Source organism: Hemibagrus wyckioides, linkage group LG24 (genome assembly GCF_019097595.1).
Source record: "Hemibagrus wyckioides isolate EC202008001 linkage group LG24, SWU_Hwy_1.0, whole genome shotgun sequence".
In the NCBI taxonomy this organism is placed as follows: Eukaryota; Metazoa; Chordata; class Actinopteri; order Siluriformes; family Bagridae; genus Hemibagrus; species Hemibagrus wyckioides.
This window is the reverse complement of record NC_080733.1, coordinates 7,528,793-7,544,094: the sequence shown is the minus strand read 5'-3', so window position 1 is coordinate 7,544,094 and position 15,302 is coordinate 7,528,793. Positions and strand designations below refer to the sequence as shown.

Below are 15,302 nucleotides of genomic sequence, written 5' to 3'. Positions count from 1 at the left end.
GGCATGCAGACTGTTTTTACAAACATTTGTGAAAGAATGGGTCGCTCTCAGGAGCTCAGTGAATTCCAGCGTGGAACTGTGATAGGATGCCACCTGTGCAACAAATCCAGTCGTGAAATTTCCTCGCTCCTAAATATTCCACAGTCAACTGTCAGCTGTATTATAAGAATGTGGAAGTGTTTGGGAACGACAGCAACTCAGCCACGAAGTGGTAGGCCACGTAAACTGACGGAGCGGGGTCAGTGGATGCTGAGGCGCATAGTGCAAAGAGGTCGCCAACTTTCTGCAGAGTCAATCGCTACAGACCTCCAAACTTCATGTGGCCTTCAGATTAGCTCAAGAACAGTGCGCAGAGAGCTTCATGGAATGGGTTTCCATGGCCGAGCAGCTGCATCCAAGCCATACATCACCAAGTGCAATGCAAAGCGTCGGATGCAGTGGTGTAAAGCACGCCGCCACTGGACTCTAGAGCAGTGGAGACGCGTTCTCTGGAGTGATGAATCGCGCTTCTCCATCTGGCAGTCTGATGGACGAGTCTGGGTTTGGCGGTTGCCAGGAGAACGGTACTTGTCTGACTGCATTGTGCCAAGTGTAAAGTTTGGTGGAGGGGGGATTATGGTGTGGGGTTGTTTTTCAGGAGCTGGGCTTGGCCCCTTAGTTCCAGTGAAAGGAACTCTGAATGCTTCAGCATACCAAGACATTTTGGACAATTCCATGCTCCCAACTTTGTGGGAACAGTTTGGAGCTGGCCCCTTCCTCTTCCAACATGACTGTGTACCAGTGCACAAAGCAAGGTCCATAAAAACATGGATGACAGAGTCTGGTGTGGATGAACTTGACTGGCCTGCACAGAGTCCTGACCTCAACCCAATAGAACACCTTTGGGATGAATTAGAGCGGAGACTGAGAGCCAGGCCTTCAACATCAGTGTGTGACCTCACAAATATGCTTCTGGAAGAATGGTCAAAAATTCCCATAAACACACTCGTAAACCTTGTGGACAGCCTTCCCAGAAGAGTTGAAGCTGTTATAGCTGCAAAGGGTGGACCGACGTCATATTGAACCCTATGGATTAGCAATGGGATGTCACTTAAGTTCATATGCGTGTCAAGGCAGGTGAGCGAATACTTTTGGAAATATAGTGTAACTGTGGATGAGTTGTGCACACTCACGTATGGATGGATGGAGTTAGTTCAGCGGGTACTGTTATAATTAGAGGCAATTCTCACTATTTTCTTACATGACTTACTACTTTCCTATTACTGACAATTTCTGTGTATCTGCAGACACTAAACTTGGATGCTGAAGATTACCATGAGATCCTCAGTGCACCTATTGTAAATGGTATTGTAAAATACAGTTTAGAATACGATAAAACATTAAATAAAACTTTTTTCACTGGTGAACAAAAATTTTTGTTCACCAGTGCATTATTATTATTATTGTTGTTCTTGCTGTTGTTGTTGTTGTTGTTGTTGTTGTTGTTACTATTATTATTATTACTATTACTACTGCTACTATTATTACATTTGTTTCTGTAAGAAATTTATTTCTTTTCATTAATTAATTAATTTAAAAAATTTTTTTCCAGCTTTGGACAGTCTAAGGCTGTCTCTCTCCAAGTTGGCGTCTGAGATTGACGCGCAAAGTCCAGACTTAGAAAGTGAAGAGAGCCACGGATCTGAAAGTAAATATATAACATAAATATAAAATAAATTGAATATTTGCATAAACAGTAATAAAATAAAAGTTTAACTGTTGTTTATGGTTATTTCTAGCATTCAAAAGGGAAAGAGAAACTGAAGAAAAGGACATTCCACATGCTCACCTAAAAAAGACTGTGAAGTTCACAAAGGCTGACAAGGAGCCGGAAACTCGTAAACAAAGTTAGTAAAGTGTTAAAGGCAAGACACTGAGTTCCCAGTTTATTATGTACTCCTATCTGGTAATGTGTTGGGCCACGTTTAGCCTTCTAAACAGCATACATTCAAATGAGATGCTGGATGTGTTGTACAGGAATATTGTACTCTAATTATTGCAATGACCAATTTGTAGGGCTGTGCATCTTTGGGTAGACAGTGAATCGATTCAAAGTTTTTCTATTAGAATCAAGAACGATTTTTGCTAATTCAGAACGATTCAATTCAATCTGATTCACAATGAAATTCAATTCGATTAACGATTCTGTATATTTTAGGCATCTGCATCTGAGCAAATAAATTCCATTTTTGGGAAATTTATGACCTAAGCCTAGCAACCTGATCCAGAACTATAGCTTCATAGGACTTAATATATTCAATGCACCAAAAGTTTTTTTATTGTAAACATTGCATCCAGACCATTTAGGGAATATTGCAAAGTGCAGAAATACAACAAAGTGCAAGTGCAACTGGCAGTAATATCACACATAGTGCAATTAAAACTTGGTAGTTACTGCAGCAAGAGAGTAGAACAAACAAATGGCTATGACATGCCTTTTCAACACTATTTACTTGAGATTTTTTTTCAAAAATATTAACTGATCAACAAAATCTGGCCGTAAACTGCTTCTCTGAGAAGATACTATAACTCTTTCTGAAGCCACACTGGTAGCAGGAATGCAAAGATAACTTCTTGCCGGCTTTGTAAGGATTGGTAGTTCTGTCTCATGGGACTTCCACCAGTCCAGTGCACTTTCAGTCAGTGCCAGAGGAGCCATGGATCTGTATTTGAGTACCTCGTCTCTGCTAATCTCACTAGCAGACCTTGATAGGGGACAGGTCTCTGCCACCTGAGAGCAAATCCATGGCTTTCATTTTTTTTTTGCAGGATGCATCTCATCTGAAAAATAAAATTAATTTGATGGAAAAATCAAATCCCATTTCTTGTCCTTAAATACATTTAAAATTATAAATGCATACCAAAATGCTATGCTACAGTATACATACCCTTTAAACACATTTTAACACATTACTCTTTATTAACAAATTAAAATAAATACCTTCTTCAGTTGTGTTTGGTGGTTTCTCTTCAATGGCATCTTCCTGCTGTTCCATGTGAATCTGTAACAAAATGAAATAAATAATACTAGCTCCAGTCAAGTCATATAATTATAAACATAACAGGACTATTATTTCGATAAAACAAGTACAATTTAGGACCATCATATAGAATCCTTAATAGAATAATAATAGAATATAGTTAATTAGCTAGCATTTAGTTCATGAAAATAAGGGACGTTGCAAACATACGCTGTTTAAGGCCTCAACAGTGAGTTTAATGAAGATCATTTCTCTTTCCTCATTTTCTAGAAAGGGTAGCCCTTTGAAGCGGGGGTCCAGTGCAGATGCTAGGAAATAAACAGAAAAATATTATTAGTGGTTACCAAGTAAAAATTAAAATTATGAATAATGTTGTGCTATTAAACATTTTAATACAAGCAGCAATGAAGTCTTAATAATAAAGATTGCAGTGCATTTGCAATACTTTTGCTATTGACAGAGAGATTTCTTACCTTTTAAGCAGAACTTCGCGGGAGTTTGTGTACCGACATGACATACGATTCACGATTCAAAACTCCATGTTTCAAGATCAATGCATATGCATCGCCAGGATTATTAATCGATGCATTGAGAAAATGAATGAGTCGTTACAGCACTACCAATTTGCACTCACCAGACAGCTCTCCCTATCATAACAGATACCAAGCAGGGCCTATGAAGGCTGACGCATGTCCTCCAAAACACAAGAAGCCAGATAATCACATTTTTCTTTTTTTAATTTCTGCTCACTCTGAGAAAAGTGCTATGTTTCCTTCTGCATACCTGAGCATGTCTGGGTGCCATAATCTCCTTCTCTGAGGGCATGTAAAAGCGATGCTCTAAACCACAGAATAAATGTGGCAGACATTTAGTATTTAAAAAAATAAAGTATAATTCAGCCTTGACATTATTCAGGCTATTAAACATTCTGCTTTAAAATTAACATAAAATCGTAATCTAACATTTAGTTGTTTATTTTTGATTGGTATTTTTGCTTTCTGACCTACTCGGATTAATAAAAAACCTGATATTGTGGCCAGCTGATCCCTGCTCTCTGTAATTATTGTTATTATTGCACATGCCTGTTATATTACACATGACATGCTGATGTTTGTTTGAAGGTGGACAGATCTACATAATAAACTGGTGTGTAAATGGATGTATATAATAAACTGGTAACTCTGTGTATGTAAATTTTTTTTAAAACTTGCTTAATTGCACATATAATTGTTGATTTTGTTGTTAAATAAAACTATGATTTTGCCAGATTCTGATGATCCTGCTCGAAGTTCACCACATTTATGGTCTTACCTCACAAGCCCCACTCGAACAGAGCCAATAATCGGTCAGTTCTGCACTGTTCTCATTCACTGCTTTCTGATTATAATCAATATTTAGTAGTTGTATTGTCTAACTTTTATAATTGTGTTCACGTTTTCATTTTTAGGTTTGAGTACGATCACAGAATATCGTAATTCCAATGGTCAGCACTCCTTTCTGTGCTCCTGCTGCAAAGTAATCCTTGCCACTCAGAGTTACATGGGCCACCTGATTAGCCCTCGTCACCGCTTCAATTACATTGTGTGTAATTATACATAGATCAATGTCAGATTGCCTGTCCTAAAGGTTGCTGTTGAAGATGTTGATGATGGCTTTCTGTGCTTTTTCAACAGAAAAGCATGGATCCAGAGTTTGTTGTGCTCGGGAAAGACGAAATCAAAATTTCAGAGCTAAAAAAGAAAGCACAGATTGTACAGGACACTGAAGGCTGGGGATGCATCAAGGTTGTCATCTTATTACTGTCATCAAATAGTAAAATGTATATAAGTATTGTTTTAGTGTTTCAATTTTTGTGACCTGATTTTTTTAGGTGGTAGAAAAAGAAAATAAGGAGCCTCCAAAAAAGCCATCAAAAGGTAAGAGTAGACAAAATAATTTATAATTGCTCACCCACTGATCAAATAAATTAGATTGTTAAATTAGATTTTTTTTTTTTTCCAAATATTTTATTCTGCATTAGGTAATTTAGAAAAATCAAGTTAGAGAAGAAATGGTACAGCAAACAAAACACTTATGCACATTTAAGTGGTTATAGTGTGTGTTGCATGTTGGAGTCTATAGTTATTTGCCTGTTTTGGGTTGAAAACAGTCAAAAAATATCCAGCCATATGTTTTAATTGTTTTACAGTTATTTGTGATGGGTTTTGTTTTGTTCCAGATGTTGAAATGAAGACTCCAGCCAAAGTCCAGAAACAAGAGCCATCTCAAACCATCAGTGAGACTGGTACGGAGTGCTGAGAGATGAAATTCAGTTTGAATAGAACTATAGAACAAGCAGTAATGATTGTCCTGTTATTATTAATGTAATATAATGTATAATAATTTGTGCCTTTTTTCCCCACAGAGCCACAGGACCTTAAGAGCAGTGAGACAAAACCTACAGAACAGCAGAACGGGAAGGAAACTAACAGCGCTGAAGTCAGTGCTGTGACTGGTCAGTACCATATAGAATTTGATGTTTATTATGTCAACTCCCATTTTTTATATTTCAGATTTATAATGAAGGACTACTATAGGCTCTGAACATTTTATTGTACGTCTGTAACTCTGTGAGCACTTTATTAGGAACACCAGTACACCTGCTCATTATCTAAATAGCCTGCAGTTATGGGCCAGCGGCTTTGAGTAATGTTCACATCATGGATCAAAGTTGGGGAATAAATGCGACCTCTGTGATTTTGACCTTGGCATTGTTTGTGTCAGATGAGCTGGTCTATAACTGCTGATCTCCTGGGATTTTCACATGCAACTTGTATTTTCCCTTTATTGCATAATTCTGAGTAAACTCTATGTACGTAAATAGATGCTACATAGTCATTTGGACCTAGCTGCTGAGCTAGGAAGTTCCCATGTTAGCTTGGTTTAACAAGCCAAATAATCGTGTGTCTAATTATAGTTTCTTTCCTTGTTTGTCTCTTTTAATATTGTGTTTGTGGTGCATTGTTCCAGATTCTCAGAACTCAGCTAACACCCAGAAACTGGAGCCGTCGCAAAATGGACATGACGCAGGCGAGGAAAACATGCTAAAAGGTGTTGAAATTCAATCGGTTTAGCCTCACTGATATAGCTATAAAGGAAGTAGTAGATTATCTTATCATTCTTGCATAATAATTTGTGCCTGTGTTCCTCAGAGCCACAAGACCATAACAATGATGAGGCAAAACCTACAAAACAGCAGATTAAGAAAAAATTAAGGAAGCATGATGCTGTGATTGGTTTGTACCATCTAAGATATTAACAATCGGACCAGTGTCATGTGCTGGCTACCTTCAATACATCACCAATTAAATGAGTCTAATACTTTTGTACTTTTCCACATGACTTGTAGGATTGAATTTTGTTACTTGTGTGCGCCATGACAAAAAGAAGCTGTTCTTCTGTGAACTCTGCTCTGCCCGAGGTCATTTAGACCACTTGTCTAGCGAGACTCACAGGAAAGCCTATGTGGTGGGTCTTTAAGGAGCGTTCTCTCTGCACTGTACTTCATTAATAACTGTGTCTGTGGTGAAATGTGAGTTAACTAGTATTTATATGTACAGGAACATAAATACCCTGGTTGTATTGCAAGTGGCAAAAATATGAAGAAGCAGCTGAATAAGATAGCACTGAGTTTAGCAGCAGTGGAGAGAAGAACTGGGATGGGAATGAAGGTAGGAAAATGGTTTGTAAAGTGATTAAGTGGTGCTTTTCTGGCATATGGTTTTAACTTTGGTTTTTTTTTCCCCAACCAGAAACTGAATGTCCCTGCTAAAGTCTTCACATCCTTGCGTACTGCTCCTATTAGTGAAGGTAAGTCATGCGTGTTGGCAAGATTTGTTTTTAGTGTATTTGTATATGAGCACATTTGACTGACTATAATTCATATGTCAGCCCTGAGTCACCTAAAAGTGCTGCAGACAAAGCAAGAAGATGGAGTGGACCTGAAAACTCCTCCTATTCCCCAACCTGAACCTAGCACCTTCACAGAACATGGTAAAAATTTGTTGTTATTGAAAATAACTGAATTGATTTCATTTGGTACATTATTTATATGATGAAAAAAAAAATCACATTTTATTCTGACCTTAAATGATTATTTCTGATTAAGACCCACAGGAACTTCTATACCTTTAGAGAAGACCATTACTGTAAAAGACGTTTCTGCCTGACTTTTCTGAGGTCTGATGCAGTGTAAGTAAGGACTGGATTCTGTTGTCTTTCAGGTACACTCAACAATTCTGTTCATCATATGACATGTTCTGCTGCAGCTACCCAGTCTGTGCAGCAGGAGAAATCCCCCTCACTGGACAATCCGGGTAAGTTCATTCCAACACCAGACACAATGTGTGTATACTGAAAAGGGATTTTCTTTTTCTTGGAAAGAGCTAACAGTATTTTTTATTATACTATTTTTGTTTTTTTTTTGGGTTTTTTTTTTTTTGTAGGTGAAATTCCTATTCCTTTGAAATTCAGCTTGTCATCCTATTCCTTTGAAAATCAGAAAGTCATCTGATTTCATGCTGTCCTTCCTCCGTTCCTGTCTCAATCGTTCCTAATGTATCTACCTTTTCTGGAACGGTTACTTCTCCTTTCCCATTCTCTACTGACCTTACATGCTTCACGTATATTCATATACGCTTCCAACTCCTGTAAAAACTGACTTATCACATGGGATGTAAAGAACCTACAGATGGTAGGATATAAACGTACCTTCTCTCTCACTCTGCCTTTACAATTTTGTTTCTGGGGTGACTAAAAGCATGCATTTTGACACGCTGACTAATTAGGCTATATGAATCCTACAGGTATTAGCTAGTCCACTGGGAATGTAAAGTTCCAGGGTTCTTGCACAGTCTAGGCTAGAGTGGTCACTAACTTGGTAGATAAAAAGAAATAATATACATAGATGTGCATCAATAAATGAAATAATGAAATAGCAAATATATGGGTATTATTCTCCTCTTACAATTCTTAGCACAGGTTATAGCACATTGTATTTGCACTATTTAGTAAAAAACATAGCTGGCCAAAGTTTTTCAGCTTTGAGATTAGTCGATTAAATGCCTGCACGTTCTTGATTTTTAATAAGATGATTTGTCGAGCATGCACACTAAATAATCTGCCCTGTAAAAAGCCAGCTCACACATCGACCAAGTGTGTGTCGTTCAGCAGGTGGTTGGATTTTGAAGTTTCTGCATAATATATCAAATCCTTCCTATGACAGAATTCTGCTTATATAACTCTACTCTGCTTTGAATTCTTATATTTACCCTTTAAATTATGTTTTGTGGAATGGACAACATTACTACTAGGGAAAATGCCAGAATTGACCTCTGTTCTATCATTTATCATTGTTCTAGTTACAGGTCCTGTTCATATGGAGACAGGGCAAAGTGTCTCAACTTTGTTTGCTGAGTCCAAAGGAGCAAATGGATCAGAGCTTGCATTTCCCTGCACTTCTAGTCACTTGAGTAAGTTTGAATGTACATAAACAGGGTGGTTGAATATTCTTAGGTTAAAAATGAGACTGATCTATTCTGCTTGTATAGTTTAATTGATTAAACACAAGCCCTATTGATATGATTAGAATACTGAGCAGATTATGCCAGTGACGGTTTTCTAATTCATCTCTCATTTGTTTATCTACATTTGCTCTTAATGGTCCCTTTTCTCCAAACTTTCTTCTTCCCCTTCTCCACTATGTTACCAAATGCTTTGATATTTCTAATAAGAATAAATTCATAATGCTGTTAACATTGCGACTGATGTTTAATGTACATATTGCACACAAGTATTTAGCTGCTTATTCAAATTTGTTGAATGTTGTGTCCGTATGCGCAGCACGTAGCCAGTCTGTCCTAAAACAGGAAAGCAAGCATCTGCATGGCATTGCACCGTCAGAAACATACTATATTCCAGGTTTGTCTTGTTTTTTGATCATTTTTAATATGGCTGTTAAGATATTTCAAATACGTTTATGCATACAATCCAATCTGAAAAGGCACTGTAGATGAATGGAATATGGAATTTTCAATCAGTTAAAAATTAGAAGGATGAAATGTGGTTCAGCATTATTTCCTTTATTTTGCTCCCTATTGAATGTCATATACTGTACTATGTCTTTTCTTAATCGCAGTGCTGGGACAGAGTAACGCCTCCATGTTTCTAAATGTGAGGGGACTTTCTAATACAGTTATAGGTATGTGTACATGAATCTTTTCATTAGTGTGCTATTATATCTGTGGGAAAATGTCTTTGTGTGAAATTTAGTTTATTCATTTTTGCAGGTCTGTCTAGTATATTGGAGTGTCGAGGAATTTCACAGCCCACTTTCTTCCTGTGTCTAAACTGTGCTGAGAAATTTAGCAGAGAGAAGTTTTGTAATCATATGACCAGTGAACGACACCAATACGCAACCATTGTGAGTGCAAGATTGCTGAATACAGCTCACATTAGACTGACTGCCTCAAGATTTATGTGGAGAAAGAAGTTCTTATCCTAAATCCATTAATGCATGCACAAGACTGTTTTATAATGATTTTAGTATTTCTATTTTATTCAGATTAGTAAAAATAATGCTACTGTTTCTGTTCATTTTTGGTTCAGTTCGTAAGATCAGGTTCAAGATAAGCAATGTCTCTGATGTCCTTTCATGCAAAAAAAAAAAACAAACAAAAAACTTAGTTTAATAATTTAAGAATTTAAGAATTTTATATATTTGATAGTAAAGCATCTCTCTGAATTGCATTTAAGTCAGTAGTAAGACCTGAGGTCTGAATACCAGTGTGCACTGTGTGAGCCCAACTCCACTCTGAATATGGCCCATTCAACTTAATTAGAACATGTTCAAAGCAGAGAGTGTTTTTTTGTATTAAATATGTTTGCATATGCTATTTTTTTTTTTAGACAACTCAGTATCAAGAGGTATTTCAGCAATGGCAAAGGCAGACTATTCATCAGATGACCATTCGTGACTTAACAGAAAACCTGGCATTGACAGAAAAGGGGTTAGATGCTAAGGTAAGCCATTTATTTTCTTTGAAAAAAAGATGAAAATAGTTCATAACTGATCTGGCATGGTCAAAATATTATATAAATATAATCTTTTCAGTTAGTAATCTAACCATTGTGTGGCAGCGGTGCAGTGCATACAATCATGTATATACAGGCCAGCAGCTTTGGGTAATGTTTTTTAACATCAGCCATGTTATTGAAATAAATGTGATCTCAGTAATTTTGACTGTGGCATGATTGTAGGTGCCATGCAGGCTGGTTTGAGTATTTCTATAACAGCTGTAGTTGAATCTCTAGAGCTAAAAAAAAAAAAAAAAATGTACCCTGGTCTGTAGCCTGGTCTGATGAAACCTGATTTCTGCTGAGACACACATGTTAGTTTCATAAATTGGCACCAAAAGCATGAAACCATGGACCCTACCAAGTTAGTAGGGGGGTATAATGATGTGGGGAATGTTTTCTTGGCACTTTTTATTCTTCTTTTGGTCTTTTTTTGATCTTGTTTGGTCTTGATACCAATCAACTCAATCAAGCATCATTTGAATGCCACAGATAGTTTCAGTGTAGTTCCTGACCATTTGCATACCTTCATTTCCATAATTGACCCATCTTCTAGTGGTTGCCTCTGTCATAATAATGCACCATGTCACAAAGTAAAAGTCTTTTCAAACTGGTTGTCAAGCATGATGGAGTTCATTGTTCTTCAGTGGCCTGCCTCCTTTGGGATTTGGTACAGTGGTAGATTTGCAGCAGGAAAGGCACCTGTAAAATCTGGAGGAATTGTGTGATGTCAATATGGACCAGATGCTCAAATTTTTCCAACATCTAGTGGAATCCATGCCACAAATAAACAAGGCTGTTGTGAGAGCTAAGTATAGTATTAGTATAGTGTTCCTAATAAAATGTTCAGTGAGAGTATATACCGCTCTGATTCTTTTAATGCCTGTAGTAACTTTCTATTCCTTTAACTGTACAACTGTATCCCTTTCAATTTCTCAGCACTAGTCCATCTGGAGTATGCAGTGAATTAATAACTATGAGCATTAGCAAAAATTTAGCATTGTGTTTTTATTGTACAGGTCATCAAGTTGAACAAAGACCAGTACGAATCTCTGTCTTCAGCAGACTTCCATGATGGTTAGTGTGTGCATGTACATTTGTATATACACTATAAGGCCAAGAGTATGCGGACACTTGACCCTCACACACATGTTGGTCATTGCACAAATGTTACCACAAAGATGCAATGTTTCTGTATACTGTAGCATTCAATTAAATTTATTTGTATAGAGCTTTTAACACTGGGCATTGTCTCAATGCGGCTTTACAGAAGTGTAGAAACAATTATAAAGTTAAGTTACTATTTATCCCTAACATTTATCCCTAATGTGCCTGAGGCAACGGTGACAAGGAAAAACTTCCTGAGATGATATGAAGAAAAAACTTTGAGTGGAACCAGTCTCAGAAGGGAACCCATCCTCATTTGGGTGACACCCGACAGTAAATAATGTAAATGTTGATGATGTCCTTTCTTTAACAGTTTATAGTCACAAAGAATTGTGCAACCAAGAGCTCTTGAGGAAATAATGAGTTCATTATTCGTTCATAGCTCTAATTCCTTCTTGCCAAAAGCTGACTGAGGCCACGGCAGTTCAAAGACAGCATGATAGTTTACAAGTGGTTCTATCCACAGCAGTTCCCTGGGTCACAGTCTGTCCATTCAGAGCTATCCCCAGCATCAGTGAGCACCACCAAGCTGCGAGACTCCAACCAGGGGTTGAGCGTCTGGATAAATCAGGCAGGTCCGGAAAGAAGAAGTGGTCACACTGGAAACTCAGAACACTGGAACGCTCGGGAGTAGGAGATTGAGATTTCCCTTCACTTCTCTTCACTGGAACAGAGCAGCCCATGCTGTTCCAGCATGACAACTCCTCTATGCACAAAGTGATGTCCAAAAAGCCATGGTTTGGTGTAGAAGAACTACAGTGGCCTCTTGGGCTGAATGAACACAAAAAATCCACCCAGCCATGCTCCAACATCTAATGGAAAGTATTCCCAGAAGAGTGGAGGTTATTAAAACAGCAAAGGTGTACTTAATTGAGAGTGGGATGTTCAACAAACACATGTCAGAACTCAGAGCCCCCTCCGAGTGGACATATCACCGGGTGGAATTTTTAGATTATTTTAGATATTTCTCTTAGCTTTCCATAATCTTACCCAATGAACTCAATAAACTATAAAAAAAAAATAATAAAGGCGATCTCAGTCAGCAGATGAGAAGAAGCAGGTTTCTTTATTCAGCCATGCAGTCAAAAACATGCATTTCTGAAGAGAGCAGCTGGTCTGAAAAACCCCAAGAAATTCCTCTCTACTTATACCCCAGGCACCCAATGACGCCTACTTTTCTCTAATTTGAATATTTCCAAAATATTTTGAATATTTTTTACATTTTATATTTTACATATGGGTCGTTTCGACCGCACACGCTGCTCCCCACAGATCATCTTGGCCTCGCTTGCTGCCTTCCACAATGATGTTTAAGTTCCCTGATCTCTTCTTCTATGTTATTTTGACATTTCCTTTTCTGCTTGATCCAAGTTAGATGTGCTGCTATGTTTAAGTAAGCCTTGCAATTATGCTGTCTCATATCCTCCCCGCTTCATCGCTGGCGTTCCAATGCTGTTTACCATAGACTAGATCACACTGCCCTAACAGCCCACCACTGTCATATCACAGTAACCTGGCTTGCCACCCACACTGTTTTCCCCTTGCCTTAGTGCATATCCTGGGCCCTGAGCCATTAAGCGTTTCATTGCCTTTTCTCTTGGTGCCTGCAAAGCTTTATTTAAGATTACATAGTCACACGATATGCACCTCACTCAGCTGTAACTTCTAATGTTTTCTCTTTTTCTATGTCCAGTCTCAGTGTGGTTATTATACTAGCACGCTAATATTAATGGTTCTGCATGATTATTATAAAGGTTATACTTGATTATTATAGACTTGTATTAATCAAAGCCAGCTATTTAATAGCTAAATAATTTTGATAGATAGATACTACTTTTAGGCAGAATATTGCTAAATTAAAGCTAAGTATATTACTTTTATGCCAATTCAAAGCTAGGTATATAATTCTAAGCTAAGTATATAATTTCTCTCCGACACATGTTGGTGTGATTGGTCAAATGTCCACATACATTTAGCAATATAGTGTATAACTGAACAAGAGATTTAATTTAAAAAAAAATCTGCTGATCTATTAGATGGTTATATGTAGAGTAAATGTATTCTGTCAGATATCTTTAACAGCTTGTTCTGTATTTGCAAATTTTAGCAATTGAAATACTACAGAGGATGTGTGGACCCTGTATGGATGAAAGTGCCCAACTATCACACTTGGCACGACAGAATCAGAGAAGCAATGGTAGCTGTACAACCTTATTGTGCAAACTTTTATTGTCCTTTTATGTAAAAAATGACACAGTACTGGGATTACTTGTGTTTCAATCAGTTATCATACTCATGTCCTTCATGTCTTTATCTGTGCTACAGAAATCTCTAGAGTGAAGTCAACATCAGAGTCTGTAGAAGCTGTAAAAGAAAGAGCTCATCAGTCCCATAAAAGCTGTGAAAACACAAGACAAATGCAGGAACTTCACAGGAGCCAAGAACCAATCAAAGGTGAAGCCATTAAAAGTTAAACAAAGTACATCCGGTGATTTGGTTGTTTGTTATACAGTGAGGGAAAAAATTATTTGATCCCCTGCTGATTTTGTACGTTTGCCCACTGATAAAGAAATGATCAGTCTGTAATTTTAATGGTAGGTTTATCTGAACAGTGAGAGACAGAATAACAACAAAAAAATCCAGAAAAACACATTTCAAAAAAGTTATACATTGATTTGCATTTTATTGAGTGAAATAAGTATTTGACCCCTTTGCAAAACATGACTTAGTACTTGGTGGCAAACACTTGTTGGCAATCACAGACGTCAGACATTTCTTGTAGTTGGCCTTCCAGGTTTGCACACATCTCACATCTCAAGGAATTTGGGCCCACTCCTCTTTGCAAGTCATTAAGGTTTTGTGGCTGACCCTTTAGCTCCCTCCACAGATTTTCTATGGGATTAAGGTCTGGAGACTGGCTAGGCCACTACAGGACCTTAATGTGCTTCTTTTTGAACCACTCCTTTGTTGCCTTGGCCGTGTGTTTTGGGTCATTGTCAGGCTGGAATATCCATCCATGACCCATTTTCAATGCCCTGGCTGAGGGAAGGAGGTTCTCACTCAAGATTTGACGGTACACGGCTCCGTCCATCGTCCCTTTGATGCGGTGCGGTTGTCCTGTCCCCTTAGCAGAAAAACACCCCCAAAGCATAGTGTTTCCACCCCCATGTTTGACGGTGGGGATGGTCTTCTTGGAGTCATAGGCAGCATTCCTCCTCCTCCAAACACGGCGAGTTGAGTTGATGCCAAAGAGCTGGATTTTGGTCTCATTTGACCACAACACTTTCACCCAGTTCTCCTCTGAATCATTCAGATGTTCACTGGCAAACTTCAGATGAGCCTGTACATGTGATTTCTTTAGCAGGGGGACCTTGCAGGTGCTACTGGATTTCAGTCTTTCACGGCGTAGTGCGTTACCAATTGTTATCTTGGTGACTATGGTCCCAGCTGCCTTGAGATCATTGACAAAATCCTCCAGTGTAATTCTGGGCTGATTCCTTGCCGTTCTCATGATCATCGAAACTCCATGAGGTGAGATCTTGCATGGAGCCCCAGACCAAGGAAGATTGACAGTCCTTTTGTGTTTCCTCCATTTGGGAATAATCGCACCAACTGTTCTCACCTTCTCACCAAGCTGCTTGGCGATGGTCTTGTAGCTCATTCCAGCCTTGTGTAGGTCTACAATCTTGTCCCTGACATCCATGGACAGCTCTTTGGTCTTGGCCATGATGGAGAGTTGGGAATCTGATTGATTGCTTCCTTCTGTGGACAGGTGTCACGCTGAGATTGAGATTAAGAGCACTCCCAGAGAGTGCTCCTACTGTAATCTCAGCTTGTTACCTGTATAAAAGACAACTGGGAGCCAGAAATCTTTCTGATTGATAGGGGATCAAATACTTATTTCACTCATTAAAATGCAAATCAATGTAGAACTTTTCTGAAATGCGTTTTTATGGATTTTTTTGTTGTTGTTCTGCCTCTCACTGTTCAAATACACCTACA

The 15,302-nt window shown here is 38.2% G+C and overlaps 1 protein-coding gene and 1 long non-coding RNA gene across 6 annotated transcripts in view; one reads left to right on the top strand and one right to left on the bottom strand.

Moving 5' to 3' along the window:
- Window positions 1-15,302, top strand: part of si:ch211-199g17.2 (uncharacterized) — a 56,370-nt gene that overhangs the window by 35,349 nt on the left and 5,719 nt on the right. For 4 of the 5 annotated variants that reach the window (XM_058377664.1, XM_058377666.1, XM_058377661.1 and 1 more), the window contains 24 exons: window positions 1,287-1,344; window positions 1,592-1,687; window positions 1,779-1,886; window positions 4,288-4,365; window positions 4,468-4,601; window positions 4,694-4,804; window positions 4,891-4,936; window positions 5,239-5,304; window positions 5,425-5,514; window positions 6,030-6,110; window positions 6,212-6,295; window positions 6,409-6,527; window positions 6,620-6,730; window positions 6,812-6,869; window positions 6,951-7,052; window positions 7,283-7,375; window positions 8,420-8,530; window positions 8,901-8,978; window positions 9,196-9,258; window positions 9,347-9,480; window positions 9,966-10,079; window positions 11,153-11,210; window positions 13,408-13,497; window positions 13,626-13,754. In XM_058377664.1, the coding sequence (XP_058233647.1) occupies window positions 1,287-1,344; window positions 1,592-1,687; window positions 1,779-1,886; window positions 4,288-4,365; window positions 4,468-4,601; window positions 4,694-4,804; window positions 4,891-4,936; window positions 5,239-5,304; window positions 5,425-5,514; window positions 6,030-6,110; window positions 6,212-6,295; window positions 6,409-6,527; window positions 6,620-6,730; window positions 6,812-6,869; window positions 6,951-7,052; window positions 7,283-7,375; window positions 8,420-8,530; window positions 8,901-8,978; window positions 9,196-9,258; window positions 9,347-9,480; window positions 9,966-10,079; window positions 11,153-11,210; window positions 13,408-13,497; window positions 13,626-13,754 (2,212 nt within the window). The remainder of the gene's footprint in view (window positions 1-1,286; window positions 1,345-1,591; window positions 1,688-1,778; window positions 1,887-4,287; window positions 4,366-4,467; window positions 4,602-4,693; window positions 4,805-4,890; window positions 4,937-5,238; window positions 5,305-5,424; window positions 5,515-6,029; window positions 6,111-6,211; window positions 6,296-6,408; window positions 6,528-6,619; window positions 6,731-6,811; window positions 6,870-6,950; window positions 7,053-7,282; window positions 7,376-8,419; window positions 8,531-8,900; window positions 8,979-9,195; window positions 9,259-9,346; window positions 9,481-9,965; window positions 10,080-11,152; window positions 11,211-13,407; window positions 13,498-13,625; window positions 13,755-15,302) is intronic. The other variant, XM_058377665.1, reaches the window with a different exon arrangement.
- LOC131345031 (uncharacterized) lies at window positions 2,215-4,473 on the bottom strand. Its single transcript, XR_009203436.1, has 3 exons — window positions 3,231-4,473; window positions 2,981-3,041; window positions 2,215-2,820 (listed from the first exon to the last, which is right to left on the bottom strand). It is a non-coding gene; the product is annotated as an uncharacterized LOC131345031 (long non-coding RNA).